This window comes from Telopea speciosissima, chromosome 3 (genome assembly GCF_018873765.1).
Source record: "Telopea speciosissima isolate NSW1024214 ecotype Mountain lineage chromosome 3, Tspe_v1, whole genome shotgun sequence".
Taxonomy (NCBI): Eukaryota; Viridiplantae; Streptophyta; class Magnoliopsida; order Proteales; family Proteaceae; genus Telopea; species Telopea speciosissima.
Genome location: NC_057918.1, coordinates 15,725,095 through 15,750,853, shown reverse-complemented (window position 1 = coordinate 15,750,853; position 25,759 = coordinate 15,725,095). Strand labels below are relative to the sequence as shown.

At 38.1% G+C, this 25,759-nt stretch overlaps 1 protein-coding gene across 4 annotated transcripts; it reads right to left on the bottom strand.

Annotated features, from left to right (window-relative positions):
* Positions 1-1,709: 1,709 nt before the first annotated feature.
* On the bottom strand, positions 1,710-23,845 carry LOC122656075 (transcription factor MYB3R-1-like). 4 transcript variants are annotated; one of them, XM_043850507.1, is made up of 13 exons: positions 23,640-23,845; positions 21,643-21,881; positions 20,862-20,916; positions 18,167-18,224; positions 16,741-16,838; positions 16,499-16,602; positions 8,286-8,414; positions 7,544-8,021; positions 6,161-7,495; positions 4,779-5,125; positions 3,510-3,627; positions 2,757-2,993; positions 1,710-1,985 (listed from the first exon to the last, which is right to left on the bottom strand). In XM_043850507.1, exons 2-13 carry the CDS (start codon positions 21,753-21,755, stop codon positions 1,848-1,850), a joined length of 3,210 nt encoding a protein of 1,069 aa, XP_043706442.1. In that variant the 5' UTR covers positions 21,756-21,881; positions 23,640-23,845; the 3' UTR covers positions 1,710-1,847. The 4 variants fall into 4 exon arrangements, with proteins under 4 accessions (XP_043706442.1, XP_043706445.1, XP_043706444.1 ...); XM_043850510.1 differs by having other exon boundaries at positions 6,191-7,495; XM_043850509.1 differs by having other exon boundaries at positions 16,741-16,835.
* Positions 23,846-25,759: the final 1,914 nt, after the last annotated feature.

Here is a 25,759-nt window from a genome sequence, read left to right as displayed (position 1 = left end):
GGTGGGCATCTTTAGTTGTGTTTGAGAACTGTTTGGCTCTAGATCATGGTTTGTAATAATCAACTTATGACTTTCATGAAGATGTTAGTTTATCAAGCTAGAAAGGGGGGGGGGGGTGTATTAATATACATTCCAATATCTATTACTTTGTAGTTTCTTCACACCCACTAGAACTCTGGAAATCTTCAATGTATGTAGCAGCTTCGATGAATGCTAAGTAAAAGTTCTCCAAATCTTGGAAACAATTAATGTTTTAAGAATCGATATCGAATCGACTGGAAAGACTGATTTGGATTGAAATCAGTTGGATCGGTCGATTTGAATTGGAATCGGACAAAGCCAATCCTAATTCTGCCTAATCTGGATTTAAGGCACATTGTGGCCGGTTCCAATCCAATCTAAATCAGAATTGACCGGTTAACCGGTCTGGATCCCAATTCTATTCTTTGAAACCCTACTAACAAGTGAACACATAGACTTTACCAACTGGAACCTTTTACTAGCTAAATCATGAGACCTTTCCATCTTGCTTCTAACAATTACTTTGCATCCAATTGAACATAGAAATGGGGACAATTCATGATTCATGTTAGTTCTAACAGCTCCTTCCTTGTTTGAGCCTTCTTTGCTAGCCCTTTCAGTCAAATGAAAAAACCAATAGTGTCTGGTTGAGAAGTAGCCCTATGTTCGGATTTGACAATACCATACCATAATTAAGACGCCGTATGAGGTAGAAAACTCTTAGGTCCATTTGGGGCGGAACATATCTACTAATTCTTTGATTCCCAGTTAGTAAGAGGGATCTTGACCTAAGAAATAGACCCTAGAAGCTAAAAAAGGGTATCCTGAGCAATTGTTATAATTGGTTCATAATAAAAGTAAACTGCTTGTATTTTTTCATATTTCATTTCAGTGCATCTTGATTTTCTTTTAAGGCTCCATTTGTTTAGGTAAAACCACTTAAAGGGAGGAACATTTTGAATTAAAAATTTGGCAAAAGGTTTCATACATGGAGTGTCGTGGCCTATGCATGAATCTCTCCTATCCCAAATTTTAAAAATAAAAAACCTCCACCAGAAAGTTTCCTTCCCTATGTCAGAGCCTAAAGCACAATTGTATTTATTTGCCACGAAACAGTTTAAGCACACCTTATTTTGGTTCAGGTTGGAGCTTTTTTCTCTAGAGGATTATAAGAGAATGGTTGAGAAGCCATGCAAGTACTTGAATGAAAGAAACACTCCTAAAACTAAGTTGGTAGAGTCCTCATAATTATCTAGAGTTTTCTTCACAAAAAGTTGTTCAGGACATAAATTGGGATTATTACACATGGCTAGATACCGATTTGTAGCCTGAAGAGCATTCTTTATGTATTATTTTGTGTCTTTGACTGAGGTTGGCTATGCTGAGGTCGAAACTTAGTTCAAAGTTTTGGGCTTTGTGCTCTGTTAATGGTAATGTCGAAGGTGCAAGTCTTCTTTGTTTTTCATATTCTTAAATATATCTTTTTATTTACCTTTTGCCCAAAAAAAAAAAAATCTTAACAAAAAGTTACCAGGAAAAAGTTGGTAGAGTGGGTTTCACCTTTCTAGGGTTTTCCATGAAAACCAGTTCAGAAGAGTGCCCAAACATTGGACTACTCATTTTAAGTTTGTCACCAAAAAAAATTTTTTGAAGAGTTGTTCTTTACAAAGGGAAACATTAATAATAAGCTGATCTCTACAACAGCATCTATCGATTACATCAGATACAGAATTTTTTTATAATGAGATAGGAAAAGAAAAAGAAAATATATATATTTATATTCCAAAACATGATGCTCCAGGCATTATAGCCATAGGAACTCCCCCCTACCTGCAGCCCTTCATCAGGTAGGAAGAGGGACTTGAGGAAATGCTTACTCCATTCATGGTTCCAACAGACTTCCTGTTCTCTATTTGCTTCGCAGGTGTCCCACATCCACTGAAATCAAGAACCCGTTGCTCACTCTGCAAAGGCAGCAAAACCAATGAACACTCAAAACATAAAACTTTTCTTCAATACTCTGGAAAAATTTAACAGCTCCTGAAATGAGTAGTTCCCACTAATCTCTAGTACATCTAATCCTCAAGCTGCAATTTGTTGTCTGGAGAATGAAAAATTCCCGAGATGTTCAGAAAGGTGAACATCTTGGGAATGCCATCTTTCCCACTCAATTCCCCATTCTCCCAAATATAAACATTGAAGCATCCAACCAAAATTTTCAAATCTTGATCACACTACTCAGGCAAGTGGGGAAGATGTCATTCCCACTTTGTTGCTGTTAGTACAACCAAACAACAGCTAGAAAATGGCGATTCATTTCTCTTCAGTCTCCAGACAACCAATCACATCCCATGGATCTATAATGTTTCAGAACCAGCATTGTCGCACTTTTGAAAGCAAGATAAAGGCGTACCCAGCGCACGAGGCTCCAGCCACTGCGGGGTCTGGGGAGGGTCATAATGTAAGCAGCCTTATCCCTGTTTTCACAGAGGCTGTTTTCAGACTTGGTCACAATGAAGCAACCTTTACCGTTGCACCAAGGCCCGCACAATGGAGCAACCTTCACTTTTGCAAGCAAGATAATGAGTAAAAATATATTGGATCCATGTAGCCAACCCCATTTAGTTGGGATAAGGTTATGGTTGTTGTTGTTGTTGTATAATGAGTAAAAATCGGAAAGAGAAGTTAGTTTAATATAAATTCAAACTAAACCAACAACAATGAAAATATCATACCAGGACACCACAAGGCAAAGGAATAAGGTTTTCCAGCTCCTCATCTGAGAAGTGATGACACTCTCGGGCGGAATTCTGGTCAGTGGAGCATCTTTCCTTTGAAGGTATTCCAGGGTTTTCAGATGCCAGAATCTCCTGCGCCTCAGCCACTGCAGCCGCAGTATGCTCACTCAACTGTTTCATTAACCCAATCGCATCATAGCTTCTCTCGCCAGGGCTCATGAAATATCCAATGTCCTGCAAGAAGTTGTACTCGAAAGCAAGATAAATATCATACAAACAGATGGATGCATGCGCTTACCAAAAAACCCAACATATGCACTCACAGACAAAAAGAGAGGATAAAGAAATGGAAAAAACAAGAAAACAAAAAAAGGGGCAAAACATCAAATTCATAACTTCAGCCATTTGTATATAGAGCTCAAAGCTACAAATTTCTTTAGCACTAGAGGTTTAGAATTACAAGCAGGAAAGGGCATGCGCTTCTTGTTGATCCCGGAAATACCAAACAATATATATGTATATATATTGTGAGCTCAATCTCTTAGGTTCTCATCATGTAAGCTCTCTCAAAGGTATTTGCAAATAAAGTTCAGTGGTTCCTGAATTGCCAATAGTTCATTCTCAACCCCCCCCCCCCTCCCTCGCATTATCTATCAAGAGGCGAAACTCAGATCTCTAAAAGGAAGAATGATGAAAGACCATATTGAGTAAAAGGAAAAATAGAAATACAAAAAAAGAGTTTGTAAATACCTCAATTGTTATGTCTGTATCAACTCTTGGTCCAGGCAGAAAAGAGTTCATGAACCAAGGGGACTTCCACGCCGAGGGAGACTCGATACTTCTTTTAAAAGAAGGGGTGTCACCAAATCTAGAATCGAAAAGCAAGCCAAAGAAACATGAGAGGAAAAACTGATTACCAGAAAAAGAAAAAAGAGGCGCAGTCATGGACTACCAGGAACATTCAGTACAATAACAAACCATATTTCTTAAGTTAGGATCTATTTATATTTATATGATTTTTTTGTAGCCGAAGTTTATTCCATTAAGAAGATTCACCAACAGCATAGAATCTTTAAATCAATGCGAAGATTCCAGTTATATTTTCTTTCTTTCTCCCCCCCCCCTCTCTCCATCATAGTTCTTAATCTAGATTGAAACTGCATTGAAACTTGCAGTTTCGACCGAGACGAAACCTTGAGTCAATTAGTTTCAACCAGGTTTCGACCAGTTTAGACCAGCCCAGTTTCGATAAGTTTCAACCAGTTTTGTCCAACCCATGACATGTGAATTTTGCCAAGAAAATACCAGGTTTTGACCAGGTTTCGGTTGAAACCTGGGAAATCTCGGTTTCGACCAGGGTCGAAACCTGCCTCGAAACCAAGATTTAGAACCTTGCTGCTCACCATTGCTTAGTGTATCTAACAAGTGAACCAAAATCACTAACAAATAATTTAGTGGAATGACATTATACAAGTGAACCAAAATCACTAAATTATCGGTGACCAAAAAAGACAGTTTGCAGGACATGCAAATAACCTATTAGTAACACCCTCCCTAAATGATCCCTACGGATGACGATATTTGTTGCTCACATAAAGAATGCATGTCAAGCATATTGTTGTCAAGGCATATAGAATCCTAGTATAAACATGTCATTGTTCCTTCTTTTATGTATTAGAATAGATATTTAAAAAAAAAAAAAAAAAAAAAAGATATCAAAGGTCGTCATTGTACAAATGGATATTGACTACATTATAACTACATGGTGGGAAATGGTGAGTACATGTGGCAAGATATAGGGGGCCCATGGTCACAAACATCTCACTGGTAAAATTTTTAGCCCAAAATGAGTAAAGAAAGTAGTTCAAAGTTCAACTCAAAGTTGCACAAAATTAAGAAATTACCATCTAAAAATACACAAATAGAATTTTGACATAATTGTGGGCAAAAGGGATACCATTAAATGTGACACAAAAATCAAGCAGTGACATAATTGTGGGCAAAAAGGATGAATCTTACATGCTAAAGCTTTCACTATCAACACCATTCCCACCGTTTTCAGATGCAACTTCTAGTGGACCTGATGAAGGAGCACATTGTGCAGATATAAGGGACATTAAATTTTTCCCATGCCTATTTCCTCGAACAGTAGGAGAGACAATTACAGACAGGCAATGATTCCCTAATGAAGATTCTGAATGGCCACTTTGGTTTGATGCCATGTCCACACTGATGCAATTCTGATTTCTTGGAGTTTTGGTACCAACACTCAAGGCCTTGTTTATTTGGCATCTATCTCGATCAGGAGAAAATAACATCATATTATTCATATTCTGTTCAACAAGTACTCCAGAAGGCTGTAGCACCTGGTAAGAAGTTTTGTGATACCAAAATAGATAGTCAGTCACATTACGAACCAATAAAATTATTAATGTTGAAAACTAAATAGACAGCACAGCAGCAAAGACAATAACAGCAGACAAAGGCAAAGCAGCAGTGTGACCAACAGCCACCAATAACTTGGATTTCTTGAGCAGTAATTAAATCACAGTTTGCTAGTTACAATAAGCCTACCAGAATCAATTAATATCCGATTCAACCCCCCCCCCCCAAAAAAAAAAGAAAAGGATATCAAGACAGTAGTTAGAGATATTTCAGTGGAAAATAGCATTATTTTTACAGGTAAAACAGAAAATTGAACCTCGTAATGGATTTAAATGGAGCTTAGGCACACATATATTACTGTCAAAAACAGTGACCTCAGCAACCCTGAAAAGCTGTCCACATGGTTCATACTGTATTATAGCTTTATAGATGTAGTTTTAGGAACATTATAGCCCAAGTAGGTGTACAATATGAAAAAAATTTACTTGGATACGCTGATTATACATGATCAATGCGAATGACAGTTGAAAACAAGGATAAAAACTAAACAAAACTTTGTCTGGAAGTACTGATAGCCGATATTTATCTCATCCATGAACATGGCAATGCCTGAGATGTTAAGATTCCATAAAGTCTAGTTCCATTGTTACAAGTTTGTTGCTTGAGTCGAAAACATGGCATCAGTAAACTAGATCAAGCATATTACTAAGTTTTCAAATGCACAATTATACAAATTCTACATGATTTTCAGAAATGCAATTTTAACTGCCTGCCATTAATGAAGTTAGCGGAGAAAACTAAAGCAGTTTCAAGACCAAAATGGACTTATTAATGAGGTTGACAGACTGCAAATAAAATCCACTAATAGAGTGTTTAATTGCATATCGCACCTATTACAAAAATTAAAGTTCACTTTACTATGAGCAAGGTTTCAGAGAAAATTCAATTCCAATCAACTAAATTTTACATTAACAATTATTCGCAACAAAAGTAGAAAAGAAGATGGCAGCACCAACCTTACTCATATCACTACATCCCGGTCTTGCCTTCTCCAGAAGATTAGTATCATCAAACCCTTTCTCTGAAACCCTTTCTGGAGAAGCACTACCATCTTTTCGTTCTTCAAAAGCATGGTCCAAAATTTCCTTATCATGAATGGAGGCTCCAGGGTTCTTTTTCTGGTTATCTGATGGAGAGAGAAGAACCTCCTCAATAGAACATAAAGAAGCCCTGCGACCCACCTTTTCATCAAAAACAACATCCAGACAAGAAAATTCTCTGGCCAGAGCAGACGTACAAAACATTCCCTGATTTGTGTCCATCTCAAGCCTTTTGTCACTTTTTTCTTGCAAAGGAGATAAGAGCTCACGGTTCCGTTTCTTCAAGATGGATGGAGTACATATAAAGCTTTTGGCAGCACTTTTTAGGACAAGATCAGGACTATCATCACGAGCTGGTGAATCCCATAGGCTGTATGGGGAAGAGCAGTTCATAGAAGACATCATAAGTTGGCGTATCCCAAGGGGACTATATGCTTGCTGCAAATCACCACTAGATGAAATGAGATCACAGCTGACAAAAGGGATCTCCAAGCTTGGAAAACGAGGAGGCTCATAAAATAGAGCTCCCGAATCCGGATGTCCTGTATGCAAAGTTGTGCTTTCATCCATGCAAGGAAGCATTTCTGTCAGTTCGGAAGTCAGGGAACTAAAAATGTCCACAGGAACAGATTTTGAATCATCCCTTGACTGGTCTGGCTCCATACCCAGGCAAAACTTGTCCATTTCACCATCACAAGAACTTGTAGAGACACTAAGATAAATGAAACCATCACAAGAGTTTGTAATAAGCCCCGACTCTTGACTTCCAGTTGACCTGTCTCTTGGCTCATTGCATTCACTACCATGTATAAGTTCACTATCACCAGTGCAAACCAGGGGAGGAACACTTGATAGAGACTGAGAACTTGAGGTTCCCATCACATCAGAAGATCCTACTGAATAATATGACTGTGAGGTTAAACTTCTATCTGCTTCAGAGCTCTGAATGTCAGATTGGCAAATAAATGAATTGACACACCCATCCAAGTCGGTGATATTTGAGCAGTTAATCTGGTTTCCCATAGAAAAATATTCATCAATGCTTGACTCTGGGAATACAACCCCACAACAATCACCTTTAGATGTTGATACATGCTCCTGGCCATCAGAACCCACAATCATACTTCCCATTGAAGTAGAAGCATTAAAACCCATAGAGTTCTGTAACAGAACAGACCCTGTTTTGTGGTTTTCATCACCACCTGTCATACACGGTGCCGATGTTTCAAAGAACCCTGGTGGTTCCTGGACCACTTCCAGTGAAGACGTCCTAGGTAACTCATGTGACCTGAAATGGCCATTATTACTGTCAGAGGCTCCAATCTCAGAGAATATGGTTTGCTCAGACAAGTTAACAGATATTTCCAGTTCATGAGATAACTCTGGGACTTCTTCCAACGTATAATACTGTTGAGGACATGATGGCATACAAGAGCCTTGCCCCATTCTTTGACTAGCCTCCTCCTCTGTCACTTTAAACTCCTCCTGCGCTTGTACTGAAACTGCATGAGCCATGTCATGCTCAGACTGGGAGCAACCAACAGCAGTTGAACCTTGGCTACATTCTGATATTTCCTCTGCTTCTGCCTCATCTTTGGGGATACTATTATTATCTCCACTGCTCTGTTGTGTCCTCAGCGAGGATGATGGCATGCACTGGTTTGGGTTCGTCACATGAGGCAGACCTTGAAATTTTGTGAGTAAGCCTGAAGCCAAGTATGAGTCCAACTTCTTTTTAACAGAGCTGTTCCAGTGATTTTTAATTGAATTGTCTGTCCTGATAGCCACATAGGCAATAAAAATACTTCAATGGTCACAAAGAAATACAAAACACATAATAAATTAATTTCAAATGGATTAAACAGCAAGCACATATATCCACCAGCATCTAAGCAATTAAAGTAGCATGACTTTAACAAAACGAATGGAGTACAAAAAAAGGGTAAAGATATAAAGTGGAATGCTGGTTCTTTGATAATCTAGGGTAGGGGAGAACTTAGAACATAGTGTCTTTCTCAAGAATGACAGGCAGAGAGCATACCTTCCAGGCAAGAATTTTGTTAACTCTGCCCATTTGTTTCCATAAATTTGATGAGCTTGAATCAAAACCAACTCCTCTTCTTGAGTCCATGCCTCCTTGTTGATTGCGGGGTTAAGATGATTATGCCATCTGAAAATGATTCCTCTCACATAAAAACTAGGGATTATGGCATATACTTGTCATAGGACAGAACTGAAAAACCAATGGGACCTCATATAACAAAGAAAGATAGAAGCCATATGCATACTCAAAGATGGCTCTTGAATCAGATTTCACACAAGATAACAAGAATATTATAAAGAACAACAAAAAAAATGCTGGTGACCATATTTTCCAAGAACAGTATAAACCAAATGTATGTTTTGATTGTTTCAAACTTCCAATAGCTTGCTTCTTCACTTCTGCTGTCTTCTAGTTCTATGCTGATTTTTATGATTGATGTGGCTTAATATTGATTTTTGATGACTTGATGTGACTTAATGTTATTTTTTATGATTTGATGTAGCTTAATGTTGATTTTTGATGACTTGAGGTGACTTTATGTTGATTTTTGATGACTTGAGGAGGCTTAATGTTGATTTTTGATGATATAAGATATATATTGTAGCATACTAAAATATTGTAGTACACTAAATAATGTTACAAAAGGGGAAAAATAAAAAATAACACTTGAGGGCGCCTTGGTCGCCTAAGCGCTTAGGCACCTCTCCACTACCTTGGGTCGCCTTGCCGTCTTGACAACTATGACACTAATGCAAAGTCGACCTCGAACCAGGGATACCAATGGGAGATCAATTGCCAGGATCAACATGATAAAGAACAAATTAAATAACTAAAACTCTCTTTTTTTAATTGTTGTTTTCTATTATATATCAATGGCGAACATAAAGGATAAGAAGGAGAAGAATGGGGGTAGGGGAATGGCTGAGATAGGCAAGCTTATAAAATAGAAGGTAGAAAATAGAAACTTTCTAAAATAGAAAATAACTGAAAATAGAAAGTAGGAAATAGAAACTACTAAACTTAGCAACTAGTGACAATGGCAACTTATTGAAAATAAAAACTAACTAGAATTAGAAACTACTAAGGCTCTATATATCAGTCTTCTGAAACAAAAGGGACACTAAAATAGAAACTAAATAAATGAGAAACTATTAGGCAGCAATAAAATTTGTTTTGTCTGGCTATCTTCAATGGGGCCCACAGATTCTCAATTTTTTGCTTGGACTTCCTTCTCCATTCAAGGCTTATAGGCCCATAACACTGTTCACATGAACAGTACCATATGAACAGTAGTTCGGGTACTGTTCATATGAACAGTGACCATTTTTGGGGGGGGTAGTTTGGGCTGCTGCTTTAAGTGATGCTCCATCAAACCAACAAAAACTTGCCACATCATCAGACCAGGCTGCCTGTCACAGCAGTCGAATCCACAACCTTGCCGGGCTGGTTTTGGGGGTTGTTCCTGCAGGTACATATGGACTTGTGATCTACATCATACACCCCGGAGGTCATATGCCATAGATTCAGTCTCTTTCAGGCCTAAAAACTCGAGCCGATTAGAGTCCCGGCCGAACACAGCCTGAAGCTGGTCTATGTTTCCCGAGGCAAGTTCTGTCCAGAACCATGTTTCTGCACACCCCAAAGCTTCAACGGAAATTTAAGTGGTCGTGCAGTCGCAATTTGCCTTAGTTCAAAAAATGAAAATTGTAGTTCTTTAAGTCTACTTATCTGTTTGAGCTTATCATAGATGATTTAACTAGGAATATCCAAGATGAAGTGCCTTTGTGTATACTTTTTGCTGATGATATTGTTTTAGTGGATGAGAATCATGAGACAAAAACAGGAATTAACGCTAAGTTGGAGTCATGGAGATCGACCTTGGAATCGAGAATTTTAAGATAAGTAAAACAAAGACGGTGTATATGGTATGTAACTTTAGTTACTGTAGAAAACCTAGGACCTGTAACCAGTAACTTGAGAGAGAAGAAAAGATGAGGAAGAGGAGAGAACTGTTCAACTTATCAGTCTCCCTCATAATGCTTGTATTTATAATCTCAAATTACAATAGAAAGGGGTAGGGGTGTCAATAAAGCCCGGCTGGCCCGAACCCGCCCTGAGCCCGGCCCGGGCCCGACCCTGATTTTTTGACCCTGAGGGCGGGTTTGGGTTTAGTTATAGTCTGACCCTGGTAGGGTCGGGTCGGGTCAGGGTTTAGATCCTCGACCTAGCCCGGCCCGGCCCGACCCGACCCTGTATTAATTATAGGTATATAATATTACATATATATATATATTATATACTTAATATAAGTATTTTCTTGACAAAAAAAAAAATAGAAGAGAATTGTACAGAGATAACTACTAGCTTTGTCATCATCATGAAGTGGGAACCCATAAAAAGAGTAGATCATCTACTATTTTGATCAGGACCATAAAAAGAGTCACTGACATGATTGTTATTTAGTTGTAGCCCCTATAAGCTTCCAGGCCTATTGAGGGGACACAGTTACAATTGTAGAGAGAGAGTTTATACACACGCCATTTTTTTCAACATATTTATTAGTTGTCCCATAGGTTGAGATCCTATGTTACAAAAACATGGTCTAATGAGACACGTGGACGGTGCCATAAATCAAGACCAACCCGACCCGGCCCGACCCTGGCAGGGTCGGGTCAGGGTTGAGAGTTTCTTGACCCTGACAGGGTCGGGTCAGGGTCAGGGTCAGGGTTAAGGCCTCTAGGGTCGGGTCAGGGTTTAGGCAGGCCCGGCCCAACCCGACCCATTGACACCCCTAGAAAGGGGAACTCCTAATCAGATTAGGAATTCCTAATCATGATAGGATTCCAAGTTACAATAGGAAAAAGAACTAGAACTAACAACTCAAACTGAAACTAAGACTAACAACTCACAGTAGAATTAGGACTTGACATAATTAGAAACTAGGACTAGGAAAATAGAAGATACACATATCAACCAAATCACTGCTCACATGAACAGTACTTCAACACTCCCCCTCAAGCTGGATTATACAAATAAGTAAAGAAAGAAGATCCAGCTTGAACTAAAAGGAAAAAAAAGAACTCCATAATAATGCAAACACTCCCCCTCAAGTTGGCGCATACAAGGTATCAATGCCCAACTTGAACAAAATGAGAAGAAACTAAGTTGCAGCAGAATCCAGCTTGACAGATGAATGTAGCTCCCAAATAAACCTTCAAGAACTTGAAATAATTGATCTTCAAAACCTGGATAGACATGATCAGCAGACCGGGACTAGAATTTCTTCCAAAAAAAGGCAGCTTTTAACGATCCTCAATAGCTAACCAGTGATAAATCTCAGATTGTCATAATGACATAAAATTTTGAAGTTAAATAACTAGAGCAAGAAGTAGGGAAACGAGCTGAATTAGGCAATGAAAAACACCTGTATCAACCCAATCGAAAGTCCTCAAATTGGCAACAACCAAATATCTTCAATACTCTTCAATACTTCAATCTCCCCCTTACAGCAAACTCAACCCAATAACTAAGGATACCCAATGGCAATGGCGGAGCAAGCTGATCTTCTATGTTTTGCACCAATGTTCCTGCAAGTTCTGCGTTCTGCAATGTCTGCAGGTATACTGTACATAATCCCCCCCTTCACGTGTAGTACACGTGGACATAACAGAGATGATGTAAGAGATAGGGCAAAAACATAATATTCCAGATTTTTCCAAGAGGTGCTAAGGGTAATGGAAAAGGAAGAAATGACAAATTAGAGAATACCATTAACTACCAAAGGGGTTATGGGTATGTGCCAAATGTATGGGATATGAAGGGAATTAGAATTATTGAAAGGGAATGGTGTTGGAAAAAAAGGATGGAATGACTGTAATTTGGTGGAATTCTACTTTTTAAATACAAACCAAGCCAAAGGGCAAACTGGTAATAAACCAGAATTTTCAAGGGTCAATTGGGTAGTCAAATAGGGGAATGTATTAAATTAATGGCAGTTCCGTAAATAACCAGTATTTTGCAAGGGGAATGGCAGAATTGTAAATAACACAATTAAAAAAGGGATGGCATAGTTGTAATTTAGATTAAATCTGATTACAAATACCACCCAAGGCAAAAGGGTAATGTTGGAATGAGCAGTAATATAAGGACAGAGGTAGATAAGAGAAGATGATAAGGGCATAAAGGGAAACTTAAGGAATAAAATAGAGTAACTAATAAAAGAACCAAGTCTCTTGAGTCACGCAACTAAAGAAAAGTAAGAAAACACATCCTTGATAAATCCTGGACCAAAGGATATGGCAACACGTGACATGGGAAACCAACTCATAAAAGGAAAGAATTGATCGCAAAAGGCAAAGAGTTTTGACCGTCTTCTACCTCTTGACAGTCACGGCTTTGAACCAGCGGAAACAAAGGGGAAATAGAGAGGCAGTAACCAAAGGACCCACTGATGAAGGTTGTCTTCAAACTTCGAACCAGCAGCCGACGGATCTGGTTCAAATACGGTAGATCGAGATGGATCAAGATGCAGCAGGTCTTCTACTTTTTCAATCAGCAAACAAAAGCAGGTCCTTCAATCTCCTCTGATAGCGAAAGCAACCCACAGCATCAAATCGATTCAGCAAGTAGAAAACCAGAATTTAATTCCACAAACAAACCTTCGATAACAATCAAAGTAAACAACAGCAGCGACAATTGATGAATCGATCCAAATAAAATTTCCCACAGCAATAATCAACCCTGGAAACCAGAAATCGAAGAACACCTTCTTCTCTGTTCACTAGCTTCTCAGGAGGAGAGGACCTAGTCGAACCGAGAAACCTTCGTCTTCGAACCGACGGTATGGTAAAGTAGGGAAGAGTAGTAGTCCAAAGGGAAGAAGAAAACCACAGCTGCTGCAAACACCATACAACCAGAGCACCAAACACCGCAACCAACCCAGCATGAAATCAATATGTAAATCAGCAGGACCTTTTTCTTCTAAAGAGGACAGCACTTGCAACGAACAGAGGTTCTTCAGATGTTGGTTCGATTCACACAACAGCAGTCATCTTCTCCAACAGAATCACTCCATGATAACAAAAATAAAAGGGCAGTAATAGCAGCCCCATCCCCAGACAAAGAACACAGCCAGCAGAAAATTGCAGGTGGATGTCCTTCTTCTTCCACCTTTGAACCAGTCCTCAAAAAGGAACAACAGCAAGCAACCGACACATAAACAAGGCTTCGAACTTTTAATCGACAGCCATAGCAACAAAAATCAAACAAAAAACTGAATATCTATAAACATGCAGCAGCGGTGACGGTGGCTGCTCACCACACCAGAGACCTTACACGACTCTCAAACCGGCAAGACAATAATAACCCAGGGTAACTTCAGACAATAGCATGTAAAAAACCTAGGACCTGTAACCAGTAACTTGAGAGAGAAAAAAAGATGAGGAAGAGGAGAGAACTGTTCAACTTATCAGTCTCCCTCATAATGCTTGTATTTATAATCTCAAATTACAATAGAAAGGGGAACTCCTAATTAGATTAGGAATTCCTAATCATGATAGGATTCCAAGTTAGAATAGGAAAAAGAACTAGAACTAACAACTCAAACTGAAACTAAGACTAAGAACTCACAGTAGAATTAGGACTTGACATAATTAGAAACTAGGACTCCAACTAGGACTTGGAAAATAGAAGATACACATATTAACCAAATCACTGTTCACATGAACAGTGTCACATGAACAGTACTTCAACACTCCCCCTCAAACTGGATTATACAAATAAGTAAAGAAAGAAGATCCAGCTTGAACTAAAAGGAAAAAAAAGAACTCCATAATAATGCAAACAGTTACACTAAGACGAATAATGAAGTGATGAAAATTGAGGAACGAGAGATACCGCAAAGTGATTATTTTAGATATCTACGGTCAAATCATAAATAAAGAAGGCGATATAGAGCATGATGTTGCTCAAAGAACTAAAGTGGGATGGATGAAGTGGAGAAGTGTGTCCTGAGTGTTGTGTGGTCGACGTATTACTTTAAAGTTTAAAGGAAAGTTTTATAGAACAATCGTACGACCGGCTATAATGTATGGGGCAGAATGTTGGGCAGTTAAGAAGTGTAATATACATAAACTAAGTGTAGGCAAAACTAGGAAGGATAAGAAAGGAATGAACATATTAGAGCTGATTTGGGAGTTAATCGGTACATAATAAGCTCTGTGAAAGTCGCTTGAGGTGGGGCATGGCCATGTACAACGGAGGCCTTGGGATGCACCAATACAGAGGAGTGTTTTGATTCAGATTGAAGGATCTAAAAGAACTAGGGGCAGACCTAAACTGACCCTAGGAGAATTAGTGAGGAAATACATGCATAGTTTAGGCCTTGTCTCAAATGACCTCGACTAAAGTTGAGTGGAGGGCAAGGATACATGTAGCCGACCCTATTTAGGTGGGATAATTTTGGGTTGTTGTTGATGTTGTTGTGTCCTTCTCTTTTTACTATTATTATTTTAAATATTTTTCTTTGCAACGATCCATGTAGCAGACCCCATTCAGTTGGGATAAGGCTGACATGTTATTGTTGTTAGTTGATAATAAGAAAAAAAAAGAATCAGGTCACAATCCGAGCTCGGTGAGCAAGTTATGGCCATTTTTCTGAGCAAGTGATTCCAGCGGACAGGTGATCGACCGGCTAGCACCAACTGCTATATAACGGTCATAATATAATAATGGCTATTTCCTAGGAGGTTGACTGGCCTTTGAGGCGGTCAACCGGCTTTGCCAAAAAAAGAGTAGTTTGAGACTCTTTCGGCCACCTTTTTTGGCCATTACTTCTCCTCTATTTAAGACAGGTTTAGGAGAGTTTCACCTAAGACTTTTGCACACAAATTATTTGCACATCTTTTAGTCTTGGTTTAAAGGGTTTTTAAGAATCATTGTGTTATGCTTTAAACTTGCATATCCCACCTTTTTAGAGATTTTCACTTTGAGCTTTCAATTTTTGTATTTGGCTTTGTTATACTCTTCAAAAAGAGTTGTTGTAGGAGACTAGGGAATCTTCGTTGTAGTTAGGTTTAAGTGTGAACCTAAACACTTTATTAGTGACCTCGAAAAACTATCAAGGTTTGAGTGTGAGCCAAAACACTTGGATTTATTATGATCCCGGGAAAACAATTGAGAGAAGGCTTGATCAATGGCATTTGGAAATTGATCACGTAGTGGAAAGTCCAAGTGTGAAAATATCACTTGGTAGTGGATGTAGGCAAGGTTGCCAAACCACTCTAAATCTTATTGTCTCTATCCTTGTCTCTTTCCCCCTTTCTCACTTTTTTTATTTGTAGAACCTTAAAACAATTGCATTCATCTTTTGTTTTTTGTGGTAAGTTATAATTTGGACAAATCATTCCGCTTTACGTAATTCACCATACCAGTCCCAGATCTAAAGACTCTAACAACACATTAAAACACTAAAAATACCCACACTAAGCGAAGAAAAAAATGGACTAGTTCTGGACATAAAATAAAAAATGACAACACTACCCTGCAGCAACTTAACTTTGGAGATTTTTGAGTATCTCACTAAAGTAGTGACCCATAACTAACTTCAGCTGCCCACTCAAACTGGCCGATATAAGGATTCAAAAATAAACACCGACCTGACAGTGATCCATGTAGGCCCTAAAAGTAAACAACTCCTTCCGCCTGTTGATCTTCCTTGGAATTATATTGACAAGCTATTTGATCATAGTGTTATCAGTAACATTAAGAACTTGCAAAGCAGGAAAGCTTGTTACAGAATTTCTGTTTTTCAATGAAATGGCTAGATCTTTCTCTTTTCTTTTTTCGCCTTTTGGTGCTCCATGGCTAGATATTTCATTTTGTCAATTTGCAACTCCGATAGTAGTTTTGGCAGAACAAAATTGCAGTTAACACTTGGCTGTCCCTTCGTTTTATGGAAACTATTATGCAAATAAGTTCATCACTGTTCTCTTTTAGTTCATTGCTTCTAGTTTAGAAGGGTAAACAGCTAGTACGAGAAAACCTGACGCATAGAATTGAGAATATTTGTGAACAATTAACAAAATGCAGATACATAGATTCCCACACCTAATCAGAGAAAGAAGCCCAAAACACAAACTACACCGTAAGCATTTTCTAATTAAAGAGAAAAAAGATATCATACTCATCCTAGAGTGATTTGTCACTCATACCTTTCACGGCATTGCTTTCCAATACGCCCAGGTAATGCTTGAGCAATGGTGGACCACTTTTTCGCCCCATACTTATTCACCAACTCAATTATTATATCATCCTCCTGTTCATCAAAAGTTCCATTTCTATGTGCATTGCATAAAAATGCCGACTCCAGTAATTGGAAATTTTGCCTCTAAGATGCAATGGCAGTAGGAAAGTGATTGATAAAAGATGCAACAGAAATTCCAGAGCAGCGTACCTCTTTTGACCATGGACCTTTGACAAGTTCTGGATTCAAAACCTTCTGCCACCTGTGGAGGCATTGAACATCTGTCCTATCTTTGAAACACTCCGCTGCAAGATGCACAATTACACATATTAGATAAAGAAATTAAGAACGCCAACCTGGTCTAACCCGTAGTGTGTCCATACAAACAGTGAAATAAAATGGAAAATAACAGACATTGATTCTGATTAAGAAGATCTGGGAACAAAAAAATAAAACCTACAAGATAAAACAAGAAGAAACGTTTAGACTCTCCAAAGAACACTTTTATTCTCTGTCTCATGGTTTTATCCAAGCCTAACTAAAAGCCACCCCACAGTTGGCAAGGGCTAGATCGACGAGATAAGAAAAAGAATTACAAAATAAGTAATTAATTTTCTTATCTTGTAGATCTAAGCAATTTCCCCTAAATATAATGGGCTCCAGTTTCCCTCCAAGGGTTGGGTCAGGTTATGATCTTAGGTCACAGGCTTAAGCAGGACTCCAATTGACCTAATTTAAACCAACGTAATCCAACTTGCAACACAGTTCCATGTAGAAATTGTGAACTTTGGCATTTCAGACAAAATAAAAGACATAAAATGCATTATATAAATTAGAGAAGCACATAGTGATTTGCGGCAGCTTCATATATTGACCAAGATCTAGCAGTTTTGTAATTTGAATTTTGGTTTCAGGAATTATGAAAATTGACATCTTTTATCTATTCCCAATTTCAATCAATAAGACACTAGCAATTACAAAGCTCAACCAAAGTTTCAAAATCCAAGTGATTTGAACCGGCTAATTACTATTGAAGAGCAAATTAAATCACCGATTTTCACATGTCTAATCAACATAGCCAACCAATGCCACATGCCCACATATCACAATCAAAACGAATAAATGAAATCCTAGCTAATTTTTCAAAGAACATTCAAACCACCAAGTAAACACCAAAAGGCCATCTGCAGATCAAGGAAAAAAAAAGACAACAACAACAAACATTATTATGATTTTAACAGAAATTATGATATGCTAAAATTCCTTTGCAGGCTAATTGAACATAACGAAAAGGAGAAACAACGAACAAGGGCAAGGAGCTCCCTTCCTTATCAACACCAAACTTAAAAAGGACTAAATTACAGGAGGCAAGAGAGAAAAGACTTTATCCCATGGTTTTCCTTCATCACCCATCACTTAAGACCATCAACATTCTTCACTTCTATTCATAGTTGTCACGGAGTTTAGGCGATCCAAGGCATTGGAGGGGGCCTGGACGCAAGGTGACAAAGGCACCTGAACACCTAGGCCCTTGACAATTAGGCTTTGTCCTAAAAATGTAGAGTCTATCATCAAGTATAGATTTCGGAAAGGAGTACAAAAATATAATATTAACATCAGTTAAATGAGTCAATACCTATCTTTTTCCAATTTCTTCCTTTAAAGCGCTGAACAGCCTTGTGCAATAGCTCATCCTGCATGGAAAAACAGAGCTTCACATCAACAGATACAAATAGAAGGTGAAAACACTGGAAAGGAAAAAGACACGTATATGAAAATAGGGTTTAGTATTTTATGGAAAGATTTCTGTAAGTGGCCCGCCTGGAGAGGGAATCTACAAGGGATCTTAAATATCTGCCACATGGCACTATCAGGTAGGGCCAAATTCTGTTGATAGATACAAACAGACCCCAAGGTCCCCTGCTCAAAAATAACGTTTCAGCCCAATTAATATTTGCCAAGTGGCAAAATAGAGCTTTGAAAATTCAGAACTATGGGAAAGTGCAAAGTAGTGGTCAGAGTAGTTGTAGGCATGCATGGACATTTATGGGGATCCAAGCACGGGAAGATATTGGATTGGATTAGGATCTATAATTTGGCACGTGGCCAATCCACACTGTTCTCTAGATATTCAACTGTCAGAACTGCCATATCACTATTTCACGTGACAAAAATGAAGAATCCGCTTGCAGATTCCTTCCAAACGGGTTGCTTAGACAAACTTCTCCCTTTGTATATATGGTGATAGAATTCAGTTTACTCCAAAAAAAAACACATGGAATGTGCAGAATAAAAAAATCAAAAGATAAAGATAAAAATAAAAATATAGAAAAATAAGCTGGAAAATTTGCTTTTAAAAGGTAAACATGAAGAGATCTAGAAATAATTCATTACATACAACCATGGTTTATGCATTATAGAATCAGTCTGTATCGGCCAAAACGTATCAGTATCGGTTGGTCTCGATACGATACATACCAATACATCTCTTTTTTAAAAAAATTTACTTCTCGATTGGTATCGAATTGTATCGGCCGATACGATACGATACGATACATACAATATGTATTGATATGTATCGATATGTATCGGCGTTTTGATACGGTCGATACTATTGATACGCATCGATACAAACCATAAAAACCCCCATTTTGAGTCACAGACTCGATTTTGGCAGATAAAAAGAGAGGAGAAACTGAGTACTGAGAGTCTCAAATCTTCTATTTGACCAAGTTTTTCACACTTTTAGAGTTTGGGTTTCTAATCTACACTCAAAAACGAATCAAGGAGTGCTGCAACAACTTAGTTTGCCTCATTCAACAAGCTGAGATCAAAGATTGAAGGAGATTTCACAGAAAAAAAGGTAGGTTTCAAAAAAAAAATTGATCTTTGTGTTTAAATCATGGTTTTTAATAATATTTTTTTGCTATAAATCCATAGATTTAGAAAAAATTAAGTTAGTTGATGCATCAAAATTTATCGTTTGCAAGGATTTGTACTCAATAACATGAATTTTCACAGAAAAAACAAAATTTCTTCAATAGAGAATTTTTTTTGTTTCTTCCAAAAACCAAGTCCTATGCTTGGGGGAAAATTAGATGTAGTAGATTTACATCAGATCTATGAACTGTAATGTTGCAGTAATTTATTTATTTTTTTTTTTTTTGGCCTAATTTTTTAAATAAAAAAATTTTAAAGAATGACAAAAATAAGGATTTTTTCATCTCCACTCCTTCAATGTAGTTTGACAAAATCATGGAATGACTAAAATGCTTGTTGTAGTAAAGAAACATACTCAACTAAGAAGTTTCAAAAAAAAATACGAAACTAAACTTGAAACAACTACATATAGCTAAGTCCTACCAAATGAAAATGCAATTACAAAGATATTACCAAGTAGCTAATAAAACCCAACCAACCCTTGTTGGTCCAAAAACTTGGGTTGGCCAGTTCTGTTTGGGCTTTGGGTTTCCAAACCCGGTCATATCAGTCCAACCACTCTAATGCTACTACATCAGAAAGCCACTCCTAAATTTCTGGTGCAATTGGACTCTAGTTGAGAGAGTTCTCTCGTCCACAAGAGAACCTCTCCTCTGTTGCACGTGTTGGGGTTGAGAGGTAGAAGAAAAGATTTCTGCGAAATGGCAAGACCACTTTTCTGCTATTTACGAGTAATCCCATCTTTCTTAAGTCATTTCTATAATATCCATCTTACGTTTTGAAATCCCAAATATGGCTTCCCTCTCAAATTAATTTACCAATTTGTCCCTACTTTCTGTTAACTTACCAAAAGGGATCCAGAACTTCCATTTATTTACAGAATTGCCACTCCTTTATAGTTGTATTTTTATTGCTTTGGTGGGTCCATAACCCAGAATCAAGGTTTTTGAATCCGGGATCACATTATAGAGTTTTGAGGATAGCAATTCAAATTAAAACCAAGCTAAACAGCATCTTAAAAATAGAGAGTAAACAGCTTAAATGAAAACAGCATTGAAAATATAAGAAACATAGGGCTCCTGAACTGCTCAAATGTAAATGAAAACAGAAAAATGCGTAGTCCACCATAATCCAAAGAACCAATGGCTAACGTTGAGCTGCTACAATAAACTACTTGAGAAGACTCGATGCGAAAAGTCTAAGGAAAGTTTCCTATGTTTACACAAAATCAGATAACATCAAGTCATCAAACTTCTAGTACATAAACTAGGCAGTGGCAAACATTTGTTATAGGACGACGGAAATTTTGAAAGTCTTGGATTGGTGATTACAGCGGAGTGATTGTGAGTACAGAATTATTATGTCAGTTTTCATGTCAAATACACAGCTACCTCTTCAGGAGTCCATTGTCCCTTTGTAGAGCGCCTTGTTGGGCCACTAGTCCTCCTACAAAAGTATCACAACATATACGATAAGTCAACTATACATATCTTTGGTGAAGCTATGGCCATATCTTAATAAAAAAACAAACATTGAAGTAATTCTTCAGGCATAAAATAAATGACTCAGGGGCAAAAAAGCAGGGTGAGGAAGAGGGGGAGAGATCACAAAATCAAACCACCAACATTAACTAGCCTATTTTTATTTACAATATTGTCTTGAATCAATAAATCATAGGTAACCAGCACCAAATAACAAAAACATGGTACCAATCAAAAAAGTGGACACAAGTCATCATATCAGCTTCAAAGATTGCATGGATCGTTGAGCATTTCCAAACTCGACAAGATGAGTACAGGTACAAACTTTTCTACTCACATGGGCAAAAAACAAATGTATGGATGCATGGACATATTCATACCTATACGCATATATTGGTGGGCAAGCACTCAACAGAGAGCGAAACTAGAGTCCTGTGCACCATAACTTGTTGGCAACAAGAAGTCATGTCATCAATTGATGAGAAAAATGGACAAATATGTTCAAATTGTGAACTCTTGCCTACGGTGACAAGGTCACTAGTTAAAATTAAAAGGGAAATGACATAATGACATGTATAACATACCTAGGCACATAGTATAAAAAATCTAAAACCAATAAAAGGCATACAATATTTCACCTAAAAGGAAAAAAAGAAAACAAAAATGATAGAACAGGTAATAAAAAGTTTACCCATGCAGAGGTCGCATCCTTTGTACACCATCACTGCCCCCATCAAAAGGAACAGTGACTAGAATTTCTGCAACTTCAGCACTTCTAGCACCTTGTGTCCTGTCACTTGCCATTGGTCCTTGACCAGCAGGTCACCCCAACTCCCACTCGATGGTAGCTCTCTTCAGAATAGGTTTCCCAAATCATCATAGGCAGCCCAAAGAAGTAGCAGGAACTTCCTGCTGGATGAAAATGGCAAGCTAGAAGGGTAGAGTAAAGGAAACATAATTCAGATGAGACGATGAAATTTTCACAGGAAATGCAGGAACATACAAAAATCAAGGTATGGGTAGACAGTAGCATCCCCTCCCCACCCCCCATCCTCAAAAATGAAGAGAGAGAGGAAAAAAAAAACTAAGAAGATTAGAAGAGTTTTAGTTTCCACTAATTTATCAGCATCATTTTTGCTGTCGTCATCAGCTAAGTTGCCCGGACATAGCAAAGGATACAACTTGGGTCTGGCAAAGATTCCATTCCTTGCATTCTCATTGACTTACATGAAGTTTCAGACACAACTGTAGCTTAAAATTTGAATGGTACAGGTAAAATAGATCATCAGTTTAGACTTGTCCCCACTATTTGGCAGGTGTTAGCCACACAAATGCTATTCTACCATCCACTGCATCTATGATCACACCTTAGAATGTCACAAAAAGTGTAGCCAATTGATAAAAGGTAAATCACATAATCAGTGAGAAACCAAACCCACTCATAGCAAACAAGAGGAAATACTCTTTATCACATGAAAATATGAAATTTATTTACCTCCATCAACAAAAATATGGTTTTGAAAACATAATTTGAAGTTCAGAGTGCAAATCAGAACTTTTCCTGCTCAAAATAACATAAACCAACGAGGACAAGTGCCTTCTGAGATTGACTTGAGATTATATGTTTAAGCAAACAAAAATCCTAGTCCAGAATGAATTCTAAGCTTGGATGCAATGCTAATTTTGGAAATAAAAAAAATTTTGGTAGAAAAAAATTTCATTTAACAGGAATAATACAAATAGGGCAACAGACCAACAACTGCCTAGGTCAGTTGGTGAGCCGTGGTGCGCTTCATGCCCATGCTCACCAGGAGGTCTCGAGTTCGAGACTCCTGGCTGGTACCTTATCCCCTCCCCGGTTCGATCCCCCCCCCCCCCACTCTATACAAAATATATATATAAAGCTCCCAATTAAAAAAAAAAAAAAAAAAAAAATAGGGCAAGAGATAGCATGTAGGCACCAGCATGGGGGCCAATGAGAGCGGGCACAGGGGATCTGCCTGAATGGGATTTTTCATTTCATTGGGGCTGAATGGTAAATTCACACAGTCCTGTGTCTAGGCGCAAGAACCATGTGACCAGCGTTCTTTTTCCCATAAAAAAAAATAGACTTCTACAAAGATCTTAAATCCAGATTAACCTACCCGACAGAAATGCATTCAGCCCAGAAAAAAATAGTTTCCCATAAGTCTCACAAGAAAACCAAAACTCAAATAATTGAGATGCCTCAGCCTTATGGTGCAAACACAATTAAACAGCCCAAACGATACGTCTCGTTAACCCAGGAATTCAAATAAGAAACACTGTAGATACTAATCTGTGAATGAGATCCTCATTTCAATGCTACGATATGTCCAGCCAATGCAAAACCAAATCTCAACCAGCTCACTGAAAAAAAACCATGGCTTGAATATCATCAAGTATCACCCACCAGGAGGGGAATAAAACCTACACATTCAGTCAAATTCATAGCCCAATGAACCTCTGCTAAACGTACTTGATATCATTTTCCCGTTAAAAAAAAATCATTTTTCTCTCCTCCTCCCCCAATAAATTAGGGTCAAAACCCCAGAAATGACCGACTGGTTCGCAACAACAAAATCAATGACGAATTTTTGCCAAATTGAACTCCAAATGATGTTCAAAGAGATCGATTCCAAATTCAACAAGAATAAACCAAAAACTCACCGTAATGAGCTTCGAACGGCAGAAAACAGATAACTTGTGCAGAAACCAAATCGATGAGATCAATGAGGCGCTTGATGATATCGTGCACATTGCAGATCTTATTGAACGAATCTCCAGATTGTAATGGAAGGCGGAGAAAGATCTGTAAAGGCACGATGAAACCCACCCACTGGTAGCGTCTGTGTGTTGTAGAGTGAGAGATGGAGAGAGTAAAGAGAGAACGAAACGGTCGGTGTATTTTTCAAACATAAAAGGGGCGGACTCTGTAGTTCAAACCCTATGGTTAAAGGTCGAGCAGTTTGTGAAAGATCGACGTCGGAGATTCAAATGATTGGAAATTCTTCAAACATAGAGGCCGTTCCTTTCTAGGATTTATTAGTAGTCGTTGTAGTCCGCTTCTATATTATTTCGAATACCCAACGGCAGGCCTACCGGATGTAGCCGGTCGAATATAGACCAGACAAATTAGTTTAGGGTGGGTGGCCGCTGCCAGTATGCTTGGCCCCACCAATGGATGGAAAAAAAAATTTCTACTCGAGGAATGGGGAAATTATCTCCTCTAGTTCTCTGCCCAGTCCAGTTCCCCAATTCCTCTAATAGGGGGTGGTGGACCCCACTCGGGCAGGGATAGGGTGGTCATTCCAGCCCCCTTGTCAGAGGAATTGGGAAACTAAGTTGGGCAAGGAACTGGAGGAGATAAAGATCCTCGAGGCAAGGGTGATCATTTCGTCCTTCCTATGTCTTGGCACAGGATCATGGAGTGGAGCATGCCCCCCTTATTATAGGCACGCGGGGGGGAACTGAAGGAGATAATTTTCCCACATGCCCACACAACATGGTAGTCTTATTTTCCCCCCCATCAAGAGAAGGGATCACTGCCAGGTCATGTGGCCCTTGCACCAGTGTGGGGGAGTGGGGGTCAATGAGAGTACACGTGGGGGCATTTAACACATGTGAGATTTTTCATTTCATGGGAGGTGAGGAGGTCATTTTGCCCTTCCTGTGTCTGGGCACATGCATCATACAACATGGTAGTCTTCTTTTTCCCATCAAGGGAGGGGATCATTGTTAGGTTACATGCCTCTACACCAATTCGGGTGCCAATGAGAGCATCTCTGCAAGGGTATCCAACACATGTGGGATTTTCATTTCATAAGAGGCAGATTGGTCATTTTGCACTCCCTATATTTGTATATGCATGAAACCCTAAAAAATTGTTCTAAAAAATAAACTCATAATAAATAGAAAAATACATAAGAAACACACCTATTGATGCTAAAATAATTTTATAAAATACCCCAGAAAATCACGAGAGAAATATTGTTCAAAAATACCCCCCTTAAATGCATGAATACTAGAAAAAATACATGAAAATCCTATAAATATCAGAAAATTCAGAACAAGCTAGAAAGTACCTAAAGAATATTTGGTGATGTTAGAAACAATCAGAAAAATAAATTGAAAAAAAAAATCTTCTGCAAAATTACCAAAATACCATTTTATATGCATGTTGTTCATAAAATGCAGAAAATGCATTAAATTTTGGAAAAATGTAAATGCTAAGGACCTGATTAATAAGAACCATCAAAATTAAATACAATTTTTTTTTTTTTTTGAATCTGAAACAAAAGAAAAGGAGAATATCCTTATAGATTATGGGTTCTTTTCCCGTCACTATGTTTAGTGAAGTATATAACATTTTACTATTTATAACTTGACAGTATATGGGTTAGTCCACGTGATAGAGGAGTCCACATACATCCCAATAACAACTTTTAAGTCAAACCTAAGCAAGGAAAGTTATTCAAATTTTGATTCAAAGTTTAAAATAATTTAACAAAATACCATCAAATGGAGATGAATATAAAATACAAAATGAAATCTTTTGTAATTTTGGTACTTCCTCTAGTCATTTTAAACTGAAAGTGTACACATCTAAATGGCAAATTTTAGTCCGATGTAATCAATGAAAGTTGCTCAAACTTTAATTCAAAGTTTAGGAAAATTATCAAATAACCATTAAATGGAGATGAATAGAAAATGCAAAATGGCATCTTTTCTAATGTTGCTACTTCCTCTACTTAATTTAAGCTGATATTGTACCAATGCGACGCCTGTCT